Source organism: Populus euphratica, unplaced genomic scaffold (genome assembly GCF_000495115.2).
Source record: "Populus euphratica unplaced genomic scaffold, PopEup_1.0 scaffold63.1, whole genome shotgun sequence".
Classification (NCBI taxonomy): domain Eukaryota; kingdom Viridiplantae; phylum Streptophyta; class Magnoliopsida; order Malpighiales; family Salicaceae; genus Populus; species Populus euphratica.
In genome coordinates, this window is record NW_011499942.1 from 481,842 (window position 1) to 502,726 (window position 20,885).

General features: G+C 32.2%; 1 protein-coding gene and 2 long non-coding RNA genes across 6 annotated transcripts; 1 reads left to right on the forward strand and 2 right to left on the reverse strand.

The window, feature by feature from the left end:
- Positions 1–4,040: 4,040 nt before the first annotated feature.
- Positions 4,041–7,246, reverse strand: LOC105137130 (DHHC-type zinc finger family protein). 4 transcript variants are annotated; one of them, XM_011042751.1, is made up of 8 exons: positions 6,881–7,246; positions 5,969–6,061; positions 5,753–5,854; positions 5,596–5,667; positions 4,822–4,920; positions 4,645–4,740; positions 4,432–4,549; positions 4,041–4,326 (listed from the first exon to the last, which is right to left on the reverse strand). In XM_011042751.1, exons 1-7 carry the CDS (start codon positions 7,154–7,156, stop codon positions 4,457–4,459), a joined length of 831 nt encoding a protein of 276 aa, XP_011041053.1. In that variant the 5' UTR covers positions 7,157–7,246; the 3' UTR covers positions 4,041–4,326; positions 4,432–4,456. The 4 variants fall into 4 exon arrangements, with proteins under 4 accessions (XP_011041053.1, XP_011041052.1, XP_011041051.1 ...); XM_011042750.1 differs by having other exon boundaries at positions 4,041–4,330; XM_011042749.1 differs by having other exon boundaries at positions 4,041–4,549.
- Positions 7,247–11,847: 4,601 nt separating this feature from the next.
- LOC105137132 (uncharacterized) lies at positions 11,848–13,789 on the reverse strand. Its single transcript, XR_844493.1, has 2 exons — positions 13,703–13,789; positions 11,848–12,154 (listed from the first exon to the last, which is right to left on the reverse strand). It is a non-coding gene; the product is annotated as an uncharacterized LOC105137132 (long non-coding RNA).
- Positions 12,152–13,950, forward strand: LOC105137131 (uncharacterized). The gene is made up of 2 exons (XR_844492.1): positions 12,152–13,550; positions 13,703–13,950. It is a non-coding gene; the product is annotated as an uncharacterized LOC105137131 (long non-coding RNA).
- Positions 13,951–20,885: the final 6,935 nt, after the last annotated feature.

Consider the following 20,885-nt stretch of genomic DNA (forward strand, 5'->3'; position numbering starts at 1 on the left):
TTCAAGATTGACTAAAATTCGTGTATGTTTCTGAATTAACAATACCCATATGATCATATGAAAACAGTTACATCAATATAAAATAAGAATCCCATTGTACACGTGTGATAAAATGTCTTAATTCTGATCTATATTTACGTAATTTATTTTATTTTATACTATAAAGAGAGCTGTATATATTAATAAGTTGAATGATGAGGATCCATTTAGGTTTGAATTCCAACCTCATCGTTCATGCATGGCAAAGGATTTTTTAAATCTATAATATTATTATTAAATCTGACTTGATTTATTAAGTAATAAAAAAAATCATGATTATGAATCAAATTTTAATTTGTATTAAAAAATATTAATTTAATTAAATTCAATTGATTTAATCAGATCAATTAAACATTATTTTATAGGTAAAAATAATTTTGTTGTTAAAATAAAATAACATTGCCTAATAAAACATAACTATCCTGAATTAATCTAATAATATATATATTGAATTTGATTTGATTTTTTTTTCAAGATAAATATTGTAACTAGATTTAGTGCTAGTTTAATATTGCAGTGATGATTGTTATTTAAAAGTTTTCTTATATAAAAATATATTAAAATAATATATATTTTTATTTTTAAATAATTTATTTTTAACCCAACAAATCAAAACTGCATAGAAATATATTAAAAAAATATAAATTAAAAAAAAAATTAACAACTAAAATAATCAGCGGTCAATTCCGAGGAACAGAAAACCCAGACAATCCCTTTTCAATTAATGACCTTCTTGTCTTTGGTACAAACAGTTTTCATCAAGTTTATGTTGAGAGGAAGAGGTTCTCCCGAATTCAATAAACATCTGAGGACCTTCATTTATTTAACCTTTCAATTTCTCCAGGAGGAGTACAAGTACAGGCTACAAAAACGAGCAACCAATCAATTTACCGACAGAGGACAAAGACCGATTACATCAAACGGCTTCATTATGCAGCATCACAGATTGATTTTATGCACATGCTTTGCCTTTTACTTGCAGGGGATTCTCAGCATTGTGGATAAGATGCCTGTCCATGTGATTTCATATCGGATAGATCAATAATTTCTTCGTTGCTCATAGTGCTTGATTACTTCAATTATATAGACGAAATGAAGTTGACTGAACTAATTAGCAAGGGGCCCATGATGGGATGATTCGTCTGTCTTTGATAATGCATTTCAATTTCTTTTGTGATTTAAAGCGTGGTAAAACTCATCTTGAATCGAGGGTTCAATTCGAAGAAAAAACTCAAAAAGATTTGTTGAAGTTTAGTTAAAAAATAAATTTAAACGAGCCCAAGCTGTTATCTTAAGAAAAAAAGCGTTCAACATACCAGCTCAGAGAGCATGGATCCATGTAGACGGAGAACAGGAATGGATATGCCCTATATTCTATCGAGCGACTACTTTCTTGGGAATATATGATCATGATTCATAAGCATAACACTTTGGCATTTGGAATCAAATCGGCATCAAGGTGATGTCCATATGTCACCTTTCCCATTTGAATACTACAAGTTTGGCTGGCAATCAGCAATAATCAATAACGTGCCCTTCAAATTGCCTTTCCTCACACTTCTTTTTCTGCATGAGTCAGAAGCATCATCATTTGATTTGATGAAAACCAGTATGATATTATTGATGTTGTCACATTATCTACCAGGAGACTCACAGCATTCAAGCTTATATAAAAATCTCGTGCTTATCTCCACGACACATTGCGTGATGTTAACATTTATAGCCTCACCTAGCTAGCTCAGACAACACACGATGTTCGGTCCACATACATGGTGGCTATATCAGAAAGATCCAGTGAAGGGGATCGTGCTGTTCGGTTACATCTCGCTGGTGTTTTTTGTTTTTTTCATCTTTGTGGGATGGGTTTATGCTTGTTGTTGCTTGAGCCTTGAGCTGGTGGTTTATCCACCTTATCATTTTTTATTTGCAATTATTGTTGGAGGGTTGAGTCTGTTTCAGCTATTGCTTTGACCATGATCGAAACATGATAAAAAAACATACATGCATATATATAAATTTATCTCGAGATCTGACGAGATCCTTGATTAGATTAGAGGCTACATCATTTTAATTTCACTTTGCTTAAGGTAGGCTACAGACTTCATGTCTTTTGAAGTCTTCTGAAATAATTGCGAGTTGGTTGATGAAGACACAGAGTCAAGAACGGGAGTGGATGTAAGAAACACGTTTTATGAGGAATCAAAGCATCAACTTATGCCTTCATTTACAAGGTGTTCTTGGATCAGTGAAGCTATCCACAAGTTTTGGCTTAAGAAACTGTTGATAACTGGTAAGTGGTAAGATATATGCTTTTTGCCCAAGTATGCTATCACCTCACGCATGATGAGATCCATGAATAGGATTGAGATGCCTTCATGTTCTTTCATCATGTTCGTTAAGTCTAAAATTATTGAATTGAAGTGCACAAAGACTCATCCTCGGCTGTAAACAGTCTAATTTCTAAGATTTTGCTCCTGTGATTCCTGTCATGTTTCACGACCCTGTCATATATGTTAAATCTGAACCATTGGATTCAAATCATGCTTAGGGTGTCTAACGTCAAGTTCTTTATGCTGCCTGATGTCATCTGCACTATCCAGGACTCGAGGAAGAACCGTATTGAACATTAGCTCTGTACACCAACAACTAAGTGAGAAGAGCATCCATTAACCAAAAGGATGAACATCGTGGGAGACTAGAGGGAGACTCATGCCATTTGTCACTGTACTTTTGATTATTAAAAAGGCCCACCAGATTAATCTTCAAAAGGGCACCAAACACTAAGCAATATTCCAAGTGACTGAATCACATATTATACAATTCTCTTAAACCATTCTAGAAATAAAATAGCAGACAGGTAAAAAGGCAAGTGCGAGGGAATCATGCAAAATGGATAAGCCTCGCGAATTCTCCTGTTTAGAATCTTGTGACTTTTCCAGTCTATTCGAGATGAATCTTCGTTGATAAACTATGTCCTTAAATCTTGTCCTAATCACGCCATTTGTACATAATGCATTCCGCGTGTCAATCACAAGAACAATTTTCTAAGAAAACTATGTTTCACCTGTCCAAACTACACAGTCTGAAGAATTGCCCTAAATCCATAATTACAACCATAAAAGCAACGATAGACATCAAAGGTAACAGTCAAAGCACTGACTATGTTGTAGGCAATGAGATCACGCATGGAAAGAAGATTGGCATGCTTTTCTCTACTCAACTTCGAAGCTTCTCTTAACAGTCAAAGCACTAACTATATTGTAGGCAATGAAAACTTTTGTTGTTGTTTTCAAGTGCGAATCTAAAAATCATTGAAGAAAGAGAACGAACTGTATATTGAACTAGAAGACGTAAATAGGCAGCATGAGTGGCAAAATTGATCTTAAAGGCCATTTGTACACGTCTGTATGACAAAGTATAAATGTACTCAGGAGCGTCTCAAATCGCGAAACTGTACTTTTAAAAAATTAAAAAAAAATTATTAAATTTTTTTATATTTTAAATTATTTAAAGTAACTGATATTAAAAATAATTTTTAAAAAATAAAAAAATTATTTTAATATAACATAACATTAAAAATATTTTAAAAAATAACTACAGCCAAATAACCCTCGATCTCAGTCCTCGTAACGCTGTCTTCCTTCCTCGTCAATTGATGTTTTATCTCCATCACGACGTTCTCAACGAGTGAACGGTTCTATCCGTCCACGTTTTTGACAGACAACTTTCATCATGAGAACAAAGCTAACCATTCTTTGGTCTGTGATCGAGGGCCACCTGCAAATTTCCGTTACCATGCCATGTATCGTACCAAATCCAAGACCCATAAATTCTTCCCTGGTAACTCCCATCTACAATAGTTGTGAATATATGCGATCAAATCTCCAGTCCAACATTAACTCAAAACGGTTTTTATATTGTAGATTGTAAATATTTTATGTATTGGCCGACTGATATAATAAGACTGAAACCTCTATCAACAAATAGCAGAATAGCCCACATGACAAGAAACCTTGGAAGGATTTTCTAGGTTATTTGGTTTCATGAACAGAAAACAATCTGGTATGTACATTACATGACTAAATTTAACGTACAACTTATAAATCTTTCGTATAGCAACACCATGGCTTGGACTCTAGCGGGTATAAATAAACAGTGACTTATCTCACTAAAAATTCCTACTTTTGTTGTATGTCAAAAAGCTTGATCAATCATCTTCTTTAAGTTAAACACGTGATAAGCTTATCCAGAGAGCACTCTTGTTGCTTCCAGTCAGCTGTCTAGCCTCTACCTACATCAGATAATCGCATCAAGGATGAACAAACAGTAGATCCTTGCATGATGATAAAAATTGCATAAAATCCACTAATGGTTTAACAGGTGATCAGGAACCCAGATATATATATATATATATATATCAACTATCATGTGCAGTTGGGTAGCTCATTCCATCTTTTAGATGGCTTACTGCTGTGGGGCATAACCATTTCAGTATGTTTGGACCCAGTACCTGATCAAAAGCAGATTCTTAGCAACTTAATGGATTAAAAGGGCAAAGAACAAATGGATACAGAGATAGAGAGAGAGAGAGAGAGAGAGAGAGACCGAGGTGATATTTTTGTAAACACTAAGGTTGAATGGATGTCGATAACTGTGTCCGGATTTCCTGGCCAACCATGCTGCACGTATTCCTTCATAATTCTGGGAAAGACCCATCTAGTTATTATCAATAACCACAAAAATTAAGCATGTTGCATATCTACTTTGGAATTGAATACTCACTTCAATGGTTGTCAGATTGCAAGACATTAGGTAAATATGCCAACCCAATAGAGTTCCAAATGTTATGCTCAAGCCAAACATCATTGCTCCAGAAAAAACCTAAAATGCATTATGTCAGATTTCTTAATAAGCCCTGAAAACTCAAATCAGTCTATTTGCATGAATACTCAGGAATGAACAGGAATTAAGAGAAAGGATAAGTCAGCAACTACTGAATGCAAGTATTTTTACCAGTCCGTAAGAACCATTTAGACAGGGCTTATTAAAGACCCTCTACTTCTGTTGTAAACTGATTTATCGGCTGAATAAGAGACCAAAAGGTTCATGGCTTCACTTTATTTTTCAAGCAATCGTGGGAAACATTTTTAAGAAAAGAATCTTAAGCGACAGAATGATCTTGGAAAAGTTTATACATTTTTAAATGCTATTCAGAACCACCGTAGCCCTGACTATCACCCAAAACTGCCTTTACAACCTCATTCTATGGTGGGGTTCGACCTTGTAAGTTGCTATCCTTCATAGGATACAGTCTTGCATATATAGAATTCAGGTGGAAAAGGACAAAAGAGCATGGATAACAAATTATATGAACTTTTAGATCTTGTTTTTTGAGGGTTTAATTCTCTTATTCTTTCTCTCTTTCTTTCTTTTCTTTCCAGCTTCTCTTGCATACAGCTTGTGTACTTTGGTTATTCCCCCTTAGAAGTTAGTCTTAAATAGTTAACCGAACTAAACATTCAAAAGACTGCCATCAAAGATTGAATACCCACTCACAAAAAAAATTTTCATAGGAATTCTTCCACTGAAATTCCAGTTCTTCTGAGAAGCACAGCTGATTATCATGACCTGAGCATGCCAAAATCATCTATTGTAATCTCAGTCAATCAAGTTATTTAAGATCAAGAGCGAATGAAAAGCAGAATAAACCTACCGAAGAATAGATGCTTGCTATGGTTGCATATAAAACTAATATAAAAAAGGCCTTGTAGTTCCAATAACCAACACAGTTATTTATCCATAGACAATGATGATCCTGCCATCAATTTTAAAGTAAACATAATCCATAACTCTATCGATAATCAAGTTAAAAACTCATGAACCAAACAGTTATTGCAAAAAAGAAGAAGAAGATTTTTGCTGAACATACCATCCTCAAAACACACCTTCTGCAGACCCTACAATGATGAGCCCTGGGAGGCTTGTATGTAACACACTTGTCACATCGCCTCAGTTGTGAACTCTATCAAGGATTAATTATCAATCAGTCCAAAGTTAACCACAAAGTAAGAAATTCATTTATAGAAAATTGCATTAAACAAACAGGTTATGGACCTTATTATCACATGGTTATGCTATACTTAGATTTCAAAACAAGGACCAGGTCTAAGAGCAAAATCAATATGAGACATTATCTATTAGAGTTTAAAGAAACTGCAGACAACAAAACAAGTTCAGGCAGGATTTTGTTAGCATCTGACGATGCAAAAATCAAACAATTTCACTGAAATGAACACAAAATAACTAGTTGCTAAAGTTGAATCATCCTTCCATAGAAAATGAAATAAGAACCAAATCCTCAGTCTTCTTTTCATCCATTATCAAGGAAACCAACGGGAAGCTAAAGTTGAGCCAACAAAAGATAAATCGTTCACTAGAACCAACATGTTCCTAAATAATTCACAATAACCAATTACAATTAAATCATCAAACACTAGCACAGCCTAGAAATCCCAAAGTTCAATCCTTGCACTGTATGCATGGGTTTACTTTCTCCGAATTCTAGCAACAAAAGGACACAAATAACAGAACTTCAATCCTAAATATATAAGCATATCCTCCCTTGATTTCTCAACATCCAATTCAAAACCAAATAATATAACTTTATAAACTAAATCACAACCACAAACAATGACACTCAAGGTTTCACCTTTCTTCTTTTTTCCTCAATTTTCTCGTCAATCAATCCAAAATCAAATAAAAAGACAGATAACACATCACTATTCAGAAATTTACAATAAAAAAGAGAAAAAATTGAAATGCTTGCTTGTATATTACTTACATTATTGAGTGGTTCTTGATGTTGAGGGACAGCAGCTCCTTCAACATCAGGAACATAAGGGGAAGGAACATAACCAGGTTCAGTTAAAACACAGACGAGAAAAGAGAAAAGACATAAAGAAGCCATAAAAGTGAAGATCATAGCATTCAAAGTCCCAGCTGAGCTCTGTAACCCAACCCAATCTTCAATAAATATAAAAACTGTTATGTAATAAACAAAACCCATCAACAGAAACACACTACAAACTGGAATCGACAAGAATCTCTTCCACTCCATAGAGAATTTCTGGGATCTTTTTTCTTTTTTTTTTCAAGAAGCAGAGGTTTTCTTGTCCGATTTTTGAAGTCAATCCGGTTTTTTCTGTACGTTTGTTGCTAGAGAGGAAGTTAGGTTGGTTATTTAAAGTGAGCTTTAAAGGAATACTAATTCTGGGCTTAACATGGCCACCATGCCCAAATATAGTGGGCTCTGGTTATATTCTGACTCAGGAAAGTGGTCTAGGCTTATTCTCACTACAGTTTTATGGGGTTGGGCCTCTTCAAATGAGGGAGTGGAAAAAGGTTGGATCGGGTCGGATTTTCACCACCTCTTGAAATTTGGCTTGGAGTTAGGTTTTTAATTTTCTAATGAAAAAATTGACATCTCAACATATATATATATATATATATATATATATATTGTTAATCATTTAAAGTTGGATATGGAATGAGTGGAGGTGGGAGTGCAAAACCTGTCTGCCAGTCTCTCGGCAGGTAGGTCAAGAATCAGAATTGAGATAGATATCAATAAATTAATATTTGATATTGTAGTAGTTTTTATGATTGTGATTTGAGAAATTACAATTAAAAAATTATAAATTATATATATATATATATTAAGATTTTAAAAAAAAGTTAGATTAATTAATTAAATATTTTAAAATTTACAGAAACAAACAATGGTTTCGGGCTACATTGCTATGATCTTCTATCTCTACCCGGTAACCATGATTTACCGAAGGTTAATAGCACTCTTACCTTGAGGGTAAATAGTACATTAGTGCAGTAAAGAGTATTCAATAATTTGTCACTCTCGAAGATCACAACGACTTTAGCATATATAGCAGCTTTACCAGCTAGGGTTTTCTTTGTGATCCATGCAACACGGCTCGGCTCTTTTTTTAACCCTACTCTTTAAATGGCATTTGAGGTTTGTCTTCCAGTAGCCAGGCAACATCTAGTGTAACATCAGTTAAAGGGAAATTATTATTATTATTATTATTATTTTCTCCAAAATTGAAACAACATAAAAGGAACAGGACGTGGAGACCATTCTGCTGGGGCTTGAGGCTACGTAACAAATCAACACAATTATCAAAGTTTAACCTTTTATACTGCCACCCTTCTTGTGGCCTCAAATTACACGTACAAAGCTGATTGTTACGATCGTTCAATTTCGGTATCATTTTGCATTTGCCATTATATATCTTGGGTAGGGAATCCTTCATGATCAAACCCCACATGGAAACAGATATCGTCATCATGCTCTGCCGCCGTGGGGACCGTTGATTTTCTTCATGCATATGGACCCAAGAGTCCAACATTGCTCCTTCCCTCCTGGCTAGCTACAAGATTTAATTGATTCTTAATGTGAAAATTAATGATCTATCCCAATACATACAACGATATGACAAAGTGGAACTCGATCACAAAACGTCTAAAATAATTAATTTTACCTGGTCATATATGGTGTATATATACAGTTCTTGGTAGATGTTCACACACTGAAACCAAGTCTTCGTTTTTTCTCTAATCAAATCTTATATCTACAGAATATACTATTGAGCTCGTCGACAATCCAAGATACACGAGCAGGAACAGAAACCATTTGCTAGCATGGCTGAGAATGTAGAAAGTAGGTCATCTTGCAGGCAATGTTAGATACAGCAATAAACCTTGACGTGTGAATGAATATGTTGGGAATTATGGTCATTAACAGCAAGGGCTAAAAGGTACAAAGGGCAGGGAAGCATTTCTTAATGTTGGTATAAAAGGCATGAAAAAGGGCTCTAAGAAAGCAGGGTCTAGCGAGCACTTATAAGATCGGTCCCCGTCGAACTGTGACTAGTCATGGTACCGTCAATAACTGCGTCGTACAAATATGCCGAGCATATCAATTTTTCCATGCCCCAAACTATAATTGGAGGGAGCTATGGGAGGATATTAGGCAGCTATGTGGCAGGCCTACGTTGATTTTCAAATTTTCTTGACTACAATTTAATTTGTTATAATTAAACATGGAATATAATTATAAGGTTATTGATTTGAGTCTTGAATCGCTGGCTTGGCTAGTTCTTCTTCGGTCCTTCTGCAAATCTCTCGTACTAGCCTTTTGCTATTTTCCCGATTTTCTCTTCTCTTCTCTTTTCCTAATATATTTTAGAGGCAAATCCCAAACATGACCCAAGAAAATATCAGCCTTTCGCTGTTTTCCAATTTTCTTTCTTTTGTTCCCCCATATTTGAAAGGGGGATTCCAAGCATGATCTAATAAGTCTTCTGAAATACATTCCCCTTTTTCTGATCACTCCCTTCTTTGAAGAGAAAATGAGAAACTATAATGGTTAAAGGTTTCAGTACTTAATAATTTAAAATTTTGAATTATATAATTAATTTTGTTAACAACAATTGGTATAAAAAATCAAATTAATGAATTGGTGCAGTGTAATATATATATATATATATATAGAGAGAGAGAGAGAGAGAGAGAGAACAAAACAAAATCATATAACGCAGTCAATTGACTGCTACATGGTAATCTTTGCCCTCCCTACTGTAGCTATCGCTTATTTTATACGACCTTTCTACTTAAAACATTCTCAATTTTTTTGATATTTTATCGAGCAAGTGTATTATATTTCACCAAACACAAAATATAGATTTTTTTTTTGTATGGGCAAGGCAGCTCTTTCATTCAATGGAAGAAGAATTTAGTACATCACAAATAGACTTCTTGAATTTAATTAATTCCCATGAAAGTTTTTCTTATCGAATATTCTTTCTAAAATCATTCCTCAATCTCCTGCATTGAATAATTGGATCCTAGCAGCGGATCCTTTATAATTCTGTCAATGGCTGAAATGTTTTGGAGAATGATTTCGGGGTGCATGTAGCATTAAATTAACAAGATTTTATTTCCAAAAAATCCACGACCACTCTTTTCATCTATTTCGCATGCATGTGTATAGGCATAAACATGGCTGTCTATGATTATATACCACTTTTCAATCACTTTGGCGCTTACAATTTGCGTTCATTGTTATTTTCAATACAAGCAATCGGCTTTCTTCTTCTTCTTTTTTTGTTTATTTTCATCATGTTTGTACACACACACATATATATATATATATATATAAACAATCAAGCAGCTGATAGTCCAGCCAAGCAAGGAGTTCTTAAAGACACTAATTTAATAGCATGGCAAAAACTTTTATTATCTTTTTTTTTTCTTATTGTCTTTAGATTTTTGTATTGTAAGTAAGTTTCCTGATTTTATAGATTAATTTTTTGTATTTTTTTCTCTGGTGTTTAATAGATCATTCCTCATTCATAAGAAAAAAATCGATATATGCATATCAATTAGGCTCCTTCAATCCTCGTATAATTCCATATCAAAGATCACTTTAATTACCAATGCGTACTTTAAGAATCAATGTATTAACTGCTGCAGAGGATATTTCAAATGAATTTATATGTATATTCGAAGAAAAGGTGAATCAATGCCATAGCAAATGAAAGGCAAAAAATGTGACTTAAATTTTCACTAGGAATATATATATAGCTGCGGAGTTAGGATTATTTGTTGGGGGCCAAAATTAATATAACAAGATATAATATTTTTTTTAATTTATTGTACATGAGTTGTAAAACAAAACTTGTATAATTTAACTTACTAAAACATATAATGACCTTTGTATAAGGTAAAAGGTTCGAACCAATACCAAATTGAGTTAAAGCAACAAAGTTAATTTCATCTTCATAACATATAAATCACTTCAATGTTGTTGGTCTTTATACTTATCAAATATAAACATACAAAGTATATAAGAAATATTAGCAAAAGCGAAGCATTATTTATGTTTGATAAACTTTGAAATAAAACAAAAAATAATAAAGAATAATTCTCACTAATCAACACGGGTTCTTTGTAAACTGAAGCGCATTGAAGTTGTTCACCATAACTTTGACATTATATATTCGAGTTGGTTCATTAAGCTGCGAGTTATTAATATTTTTTAAAAAAATCAAATTCTTCTTATTTCATTCATGGTTCAACCTAAAATCCAAACATATATCATGAGAAAAAATTGATAATTTTGATGGCTCTGTTAAAAACAAAACACAAAAAAAAAAAACCAAAAAAAAAAAATCCAAGTATAATCAAAACAAACCAATAAAATATATCTAATTAATTAGAAAAAAAATCACTATAACAAAAATTCAAAAAACAATTGGTAAAATTAGCAAATCTGAAAACAAATAAGGAAAAAATGATAGAATTATATAAAAAAACCTCATCAAATTATTAACAAACATCTCAAAATAAAACAAAAATAAATTTTAAATTTAAATTACCTTATTTCATTTGATGAAAGATAAATTAACTAATGGCTCTACTTCAATCTTTTCGTTGAAAAATTTTACTTAAGATTTATTTTTTATTTTTTATTTTTTATTTTTAACTTATTAAAGAATTTATTGTACAAAGTAATGATTTTATATTTACATAATTTATATTAGATGCTAATCAAACTAATTCAAAGAAAATCAAATTAAAAAATTACACTTAATTAATGTAAAAAAACTCACCTTTGGGGGGGCCCAGGCCCTGCTTGCCCCCTTCCTTCCGCCCCTGTATATGTGTGTGTCTATATATATATATTAAGCCCTTCCCATAGCTATATATGGAAAAGTGTAAGCACTGAAAGACTGACATGCACATCCAAAATTGCATTATGTTCAAATGCATTTTTACCAAGTTGATTTGCTATGATCGCATAGGTCACCATACTGTTGTTTCTTTCCCTACTCTGTGTACTCGTGGACCTTAACAAGAAAGAATGATTTGCTACTCTTTTCTTCACTTGTCAATTGACACAACAGCTTTTGTCTCTAATTGCCCCCACATGACTTGGCTTAAGATTCTTCTTCAGATCCAGGGACTGGTACCTGTGTAGACCACAGACACCGTAATGCCCTTTTAGGTCTCTCTAAGTCATATCCAACTGGAATTACACCTGTTGGCGCCAGAAAACAAACTTAGAGTAGCTAAGTAGTTTGCTTGCCTTTATAGCTGGTCCCGTTGAGGAAAAAATGTCAAGCACAAGTTCAGAACATTATGCAACTCCTAGAATTAAGGCGATTCTCTTTGTAGCAGTCCTGCAATATAATAAAATACTTGTATGCATATCATAATACAGATGATCATAAAATGTTTAAGCAAAAACCTGAATATCTCCAACCTAAACTGAGCCAAGTTGTAATCAATTCGTATTGCCATGAGCCCATGTTTACTCACGTGTAGAGTTTGAAAAATAATGCAAGTCACATATCAGAAGCATAATAATGATCTTTTATCTTGCTGAGTTACAGCTAGCTAAGGCTCTCTCTTGTTTTATTGTCTGTTTTGCTTGTGGGACATTCAGCCAGCTTAAGTCTGACTGTAAACATGTCCTTAACGGCTAGTGTGTGAATTGAATAATAATGTGCTCTTCCAAATTCTTCATGCACATTAAAACTCAATATATATTTCCTTACAGATTCCCTTTGGAAGGACTCCATAGATGAGAAGGTTGAATTCTATAGGAAATGACTGCAAGATACCCAAATCAAAAAGTATTTATGAAATAGTTCAGATTCGGACAAAAATAGAGGAAACAACAAAAGGATATATATGCGATATCAAAAAGAGATTTCTGTACTGCAGGCTGCTTGGACATGCATGTTCATGGTGAATAAAGCAAGTATACTATAACTAAGAGAATATTTCAAAGGCAAACTTATAGGTCATATCAATGCATTGTATTTGTTTTTTCCTTTGACTGATCCACAAGGAATAGTGGTAATCAAGGAGGGTACTCTAGAATCATGGAGGAAATCAAAGAGCAATTAATATTCATATGTATGGAGCAATGAATAGTTTGTTGATTGTAACAGTGATATGGAGATGCTAAAGAAGCTCCACCATGACTTGTAGCCAAGTTGCTCCATCAAGCTTGGATATGTATGTATGTCTGGAAACTGAAATTGGAAATTCTAAGCTCTTAATTAGATAATCATTAATTAATTAATTAGTTGAGTGACACAAAAACACAACTACAAAGAATTCATTAATCAAACAAGCATACACACCACTATTTCATATACTCTCCATCAAGCTCTAACTTCCTTTATGGCTTACCAAATTAATTAACAAAACCCTAAACTTCAAGAACCACGTTCGTCTTCAGAAATAACCTAGCTAATACATAAACACAAGCACAAAAGGGTTGTTTTTGAAAGCAGTACTATGATCATAACCAATATATATGACATGAAGGACTAATTTCGGCGTTCTTACATCTATATATATAGATGCTAGTTCCTGTACGTCTCACAGTGTGTTAACAATAAATGGGAATTCCAAATAGACTCATGTACAAGCCAAGATGGATCAATTATTTCATACATATGGTAGTGCTACTCCTTTAAGGCCATTGTACTAACATGAACCCCCCAAGTTATTAGCGAGGTACAAGTAATAAAAGCCAAACAAATATGGTAATTAAGGATTTGAGCAGCTTTACCTTGTTTCGAATCAGAAAATCTTAGATCCAACTATTTCAGGTGTGTGTATACAGTCATTTATGGCTGATGCAGCATCATCAAGATTCTCACCTTCAAAGAAATACATTGCTGTCTATCTATCTAGCTAGCTAGCTGCCGTACATCTGTTTGAGTGTGAATCTTGATGATGCTGCACCTGCAAACAATGACTTTTGATGTCGATCCATGTTCCATGCATATTGGATAGTGTAAGAGAACTAAAGTAAAAGCTAGAGAAAACTTGAAAACAAAGAGAGACGAAGAGACCAACAGAGCTCAGAGAGATCTAGCTGTCTTGTAAGTATACGTGGCAATTAACAAATGGTTTACAAGGTTCCCAACACGAAAGAGCCCTCAAGAGAGTATATATACCTCTAAGAAACCAGTAAGACCCAGAAATTTATGAGCGAAAAAAAATCACACAAAACCAACACCTCTGCTACTCTTTTTTTGTTGGTAATTCATGGTTTTGAGATTTCTTGATTTTTTTTAGATGTAGTTACAAGTGGGGAAAAAAAATTAAAGAACAACAAATTGAGAAACAGAAAAAAAAGAAGAGGTTTTCTTGATCAAAAATTTCTTTTTTAAAAAAAAGAAGTGGGAAATAACGAATAAAGAACCAGAAAAAATTGGAAATAAAATAACAAATAATCAGCAAAAAACTTGGAAATCAACAAGAACATTGCAACAAAAAAAGGTGAAAAGGAAAAGGAAAAAATATGACTCAAAATGAAGTTGAAGAAGTCATCATAAAACAAAGTGATAGATGTAGGGAGAGAAACAGATAGAGAGGTCAAGATCTAGCCCTGATTTAAATCACACGGAGAAAACGAAGGGAAGAAGGGAGGGAGGGAAGGAAGGAGAGGAGTAGTTGAGGACTGAGGAGAAGGGGTTTAGGTTCTTATACACTCCACGATTGGATTCTTAAATGAGTTCTACCGTGACGGGTGGGTGTATGGAACTTGTGTATTGTTTGCCCTTTATTTTCTTGGGTTTGTTTTACAAACAATAATAAATAAAAATAAAAAATAAAAAAGAGGTTTAATAAAAGTTGAAATAAATTATTGATATTCTTTCTATAGTAGCAAATAAAATATATTTTCCTATATATATGAAATTCATCATATACGATATGAATTTATAATTATTTGCTGATATTATTATTAAAAAAATTCATATGTAACCAAATACAAATAAAGAGATATGAAGTAATTAAAACTTGGAATTTTACAATTTCTAGAACTGGCGTTTAATTTTGAGATGAGTTACTCCTAAAAAAAATTGAAAGGAGTTTTATATGGATTTTTTTACCCATACAATATAATATATTTAGATCAATTTGTACATCAACAAAGATAAAAAAAAAAAAAATTTCTTTAGTAATTTTAAAAATATATTTATCACATAAATGTGTGATTTTAAAATTTCAATTTATAAAATTAGGAGATCAGAGGTAAATATATGTGTGGTGTGTGCATGTCTATATATGTGTGTGTGTGGTGTGTGCATGTCTATATATATAGAGAAAGAGAGACACGCACACACACACCACATACACATCATCAGGGAATTTAAACCCTACATTTCATTGTATAGAGGGCAGGCAAGCTTGGAAGTTGTGTCTATAAATAAGTCAAGTACCAGGATATAAGAAACAAGGGATGATCTTCAACAAAAAATTTAAGCAGGGAGAATCTATTTGAATTCTCATTCTAAAATGGCTTTCAACACATGAGTGGTTATGATTAAAACCTAAAAATTTATATATATATTAATTCTTTCTTTATATTTTAATCAAGTGTCAAATTTAAACTTTTATTTTCCCCTCAAACAAAAATCTGGACACTCACATAGCAAATGTGATAAGCTCGTTTATTCTAAGCTCGACGATATAGCAAGCAAGCTTGAGTTCAATCACATGTATACGAGGCTAGCTCAAAACTTAAAAGACCATAATAATATACTTAAAATCCATTAAGTAATTAAGTAATCTATCTTTATTTTATTTCATTAATAATGAAAATCGATTATATGTAAGTAAACACATAATATATTTAATATTTAATTGGTTATTTTAAATAAATTATCTACAAACATTTTTTTCTTTAGAGAAGAGATTTGTTGTAAGGAGATGATTTAAGATGTGTTTTTTATAAGTTGGTCCTTAAAGAAAATGAAGCAAATCTAAATGTTTTTTTAGCAACCCTATCACGTATAAAATAATAATCAACCTCTATATATTTAGTACAAGTATGAAAAATAGAATTGATGAATAAACAAATGGCACCCAAAGTATCACACCAAAGCAAAACAAATATTTGATCTCGTAAATATAAGATATTCAAGAGCACCAGTCATTTGACAAAATCGTGTAGGGTTAGAAAACATGTAATTGGGCACCATGACAAGTTTAGAGGCAAAATTAAGAGTATCGACTAGTTTTCATATACTTATCTTGTTAGAGTATGATACCTATACTAGTAGGGTGAAGCTCAACCCCAAGAAAAATAATGGGTAGCTTTTAAATCAAAGAACTTGAATTTTGAGTTCAAGAACTGGATTAAATGGTGAAACAAGACTAAATTGCTTCTAATAAGCACAATATCATTGACGTCAATAAGAAGATGAAATATACCAATATCAATAGACAAGATGAATAAATAGATATTAACCTTTGAAGCATGAAATCCAATAAATAAAAGATAATCACTTAATCGAGTGTACCATGTCCAAGGAGTTTGTTTCAACTCATACAAAGATTTACGTAGCAAACACATATGAGAAGAAAGAGTAAGACCAATAAAACTTGGAGGCTGCTGCATATATTCCTTTTCGTGAAGTGTCCTATTAAAAAAGACATTATGTATATTAAGTTGATTAATGTTCCAACTATTGGAAACCACAATAGTGAGAAGTAACTGAACATTAGTATGTTTTACCATATACAGGACTAAAAGTTTTAGAATAATTAATATCTTCTTACTAAATAAGACTTTTAGCAACCGACTTAGCCTTATAGCGATTAAGGCTACCATTTACACGACGCCTTATTTATACACCCAACAATTACCAACAACATTTATTGAAAAATAAAGGAAAACCAAAGACCAAATATCGCTTAAACTTAAAGTTTGAAGTTCAGGTTTCATAACATAATGTCATTCCTCATCCTTACCAACATTTAAAAAAGGAATAGGTCCATGTGCAAAAGGATTGATTACCCGAGAATGAGAGTTGATAGAAGATTCCAAAAAAGCTATCAAATATATTGTCTTGGGCTACCTGGAAACAAGGATCGTAGGATGATGAAGAGGATGGAGATCTAAACTCGAAAGTTGTTAAAATAACTACCCCAATGCTAATTACCTTGTTGCCAATTGCCATAGCTATACTTATTACAACCATACTAACCAAAACATATGTTGTTAATTTTTTGGTTGTTATCGTTGTTCTGTTAGCTACCATGAAATCTCCCCCTTCCACGGTAAGAATTGAAGTTGTTAAACTCGAAAGAGGATGGAGATCTAAACTCGAAAGTTGTTAAAATAACTACCCCAATGCTAATTACCTTGTTGCCAATTGCCATAGCTATACTTATTACAACCATACTAACCAAAACATATGTTGTTAATTTTTTGGTTGTTATCGTTGTTCTGTTAGCTACCATGAAATCTCCCCCTTCCACGGTAAGAATTGAAGTTGTTGTGAGATGAACCAAAGTGTTGGTGATGTGCAATAAAGGCCGATAGAAGTTAATTGAAGCTGTTATGAGATGAACCAAAATGTTGGTGATGTGCAATAAAGGCCGATGAAAGTTAAGCTATCATTCAATAGTAGAGGAACAGTAATAGCAACAGTCATGAAATAAAGGGAACTTTTATGAAGAAACTTATGAGTAAGAAGATGACTATGAAGATTTGCATATAAAAATGGTTCAACCTTTATAAATAGACTAGTTATAAGGTCTCTGAACTCACCTTGAAGCCACATAACACATATAAATTGAAATCTAGTAGTGAAAGAGGTCGATCAGCTAGTGATAATTCATCAAATAAAGCTTTCACTTTCTGCAAATATATGGTGAACGAATCATCACCCTTATAAAGATTTTGAAATGAATCATGAAGTTACATAATATGAGAGTTGAATGGAGAAGCAAGTGTTTACTCAAGAGTATGCCAAGCACAGTATGAGATTTGACAATCAATCACAAGATGCAGCATATCCAAAGAAAGAGAAAAAAGAAGTGCACTCAGAATAAGTTGGTGATATTGTTTTCAATGAAGAAAAGAGGGATTAGCCTGAAGAAAAGAGTCATTGGTAGCAGCCAGGTGGGAAAAAAGGACATAAAAAAAAACATTAACAAATTAAGAAACACCTTTTCCAAGTAGATACAATTTTATTTATATTTGCCAATAAAAATAATTAGTGTTCATGAGCTTTAAGGAGACAACATATTAATTGTTAGAAAGAGGAACAATTGTTATAAATGAAGAGTCTAAAGGAATATTAGGGGAGAAGATGCACTATTTAAAGTAGAGAAGGAGAGTGATGTCGCACCGCATATGGAGTTGTAGATGGCAAAGTCTATTTTGTAACATATAAGGGGGGAGGAAGGCTGCGTCTAGTTTATAACAGCAACAATGACAATAACATGAGGATCTATATGAAAAAAAAGATTTTAATGTGTTTTAAAATTCTAATACCAAGTTAAGAATAATATAAGACTTAACCAATTAGTTAACTAACATTTTTTATTTATACATGTAGGACAATGTATAATAATTAATGTAGAGATTACAACACACAATTAACCTATACATATAATAAATAAAATTACTATATAATATATATAGTAGAAAGTAGCACTTTTTGTAATAAAAGGGATGCAACCACAAAACATTTACTTTATCATGAACTGGAATGGAAATTATTGTCATATGTTGTAGCATGACTAGGTCAATTAAAATAATATTATTTTAAAAAATAAATTAAACAATAAAATTGAATTTTAACCTAGTTGCTTGGATTTTACTGATCAACTTCTACTCTGTAGTTTTGAAACCAACGGTACCATGATCAAATCTCGGGCAGGTTGGATTTTAATAACATTGATTCAAATTATGATAATGGACATAGCTTTTTTAAATAGGATAGAGTCTCTACTTTCTAGTTAATACTTGAAGCATTCATCTTTTAGCTGGAGCTACCAGACAAATTTGTCCCCACGAACATATATATATTTAATTAATTTGTAAGCTTGGCACATTAGCAATTAAGCTTGTTATTTAAAGTTTGATCTTAATCAAGAGTCCAAAGCTACGATTTATATCATTATCCTCTCATCAATTTCCGATATTGTTCTTGATTTTTTTTTTTTCGTGAACAACAGAAATGATTTGTAGTCAAATCAGCACAAAGCAAGAACAAATCATGGTAGTTGGATTTTCATTTACGGCAAGCTTCGTCAGTACTGAGAGTTAATAAAGCAAAGCATCAAATAATTTAGCACTTAAATGATAGTTTATCCTGTCTTTATGCTATAGCTACAAGTGCTAATCGACTTTAACTTTTTGAAAAGCTAGCCATTTCTAATTAAGGAGCAGATATTAACACTAAACTTTACTGTAAATAATTCTTTTTTTAGCAGTCATATGATTTTTAAAAAGCACCTCTCACTAACACATTTAAAGTTTTTTTTTAAAAAAAATCAGATAAGTGAGTAAACTTCCTTAATTATTAGACTAATTCTTTGAGATTAATTACAACAACAAAACGATAATACGATCGAGGAATTTAGCTTACCATCTAAGATCGATTTAATTGGATAATTATTTCACTAATAATAAGCGAATTCAATAGTATGATGAAATCAAACAAAAATATCTTTTCATTGCAAGAAAAATCTCTGTCGACGATTCTGTACTGTTTTCTCATTTGACAATACTATGTAGAGACTAGCGATTAGTGATAAGATTAGCATTTAAGCAATAGATCAACCACACATCACCTCCTTATCATTATCCCCTCACTCCGCTGCAGTGACAACACTAATTATGTTTATAATTATAAACATTATGATTATTCTCATAACTAAAATTTATAATTAATATATGATTTTCTCATCATCCCTCTTGTCATGATTACCATCATTGTACTTGTTATCATACTGTTGAAAACGATCCAGTATCGATCACGTTATGACATCTAATCTTCGCAATGCTTACCATGCAACTCATAATCATGATATGGACTTTAATTCCTTTAACTAGGAGCATGCTGAAAAGACAAATCCTGTGATTCCTAAAATTAATTTGATATGCCTGCGACCTTGAAGCGAAATATACTTTTCATCATTGTTATCAATCCTATGATCTGATTAATCCATGTGTAGTTAAATTAACTTGCATTTATTTTAAAATGATATTCTTTTAAATTTAAAATAAACAAATTAAATAATATTGTTTTGGATAAATTAAAAATAAACAAATAAAATGATATTGTTTTAAAAAAAATTAAAAAATATTATTAAAATTAATATAATTAGGTCTCATCTAAGCTTGACTAATCATAAATTAATTTGTTGAGTCATTAAATTTGATTTTATTAATTTTTAAAATAATTTTTAAAAATAACTTTATTCAAATTAAATTTTGAATCGATAAATTATTATATCAAACCATCAAACCAAATCAAATTTAATAATTATACTTTCCATCAAGATTAGATTGTCAAAAATTCTATATGGGACAAGATTTAATGAGTTGATTCTGATAGAATCATCAAAGTAGGTTTGATTCTGGTGAGCAAAACCTAACTAATACGAGACTACCACCTGTATAACCATGTAAAAAAAAATTGTTACAGCGTTGATTAGGTGCCTTTACCACGTCTGCATCCCATATGCCTCGGTAATCTCATTATATTCCAGACACATTAATTAATAGCTAGACTGTCTTCAATATTTCATAATGATTTTGTCTTTTTTACATAAATTAACAGAAACTACGCCTTCTGGGGAAATCAATGTAGCATTTATTTATTTTTACTGTTAATCCTCTCTCCTGAATCATTCATGGAATGGAATAATATTTTTTTAATTTTTAGTTTTGCCTCAATTTTTTTACGTAATTAAATCATTTTGACTCCAAATTAATTAGTACT

Excerpts from the sequence above, each read along its gene's own strand:
- LOC105137130 (XM_011042751.1), bottom strand. The coding sequence starts at position 7,156 with ATGGAGTGGAAGAGATTCTTGTCGATTCCAGTTTGTAGTGTGTTTCTG. Across the intron at positions 6,062-6,880 it reads ATCAAGAACCACTCAATAAT|AGTTCACAACTGAGGCGATG; the intron begins GTAAGTAATATA and ends AATCCTTGATAG. Across the intron at positions 4,741-4,821 it reads GCAATCTGACAACCATTGAA|AATTATGAAGGAATACGTGC; the intron begins GTGAGTATTCAA and ends GGTCTTTCCCAG.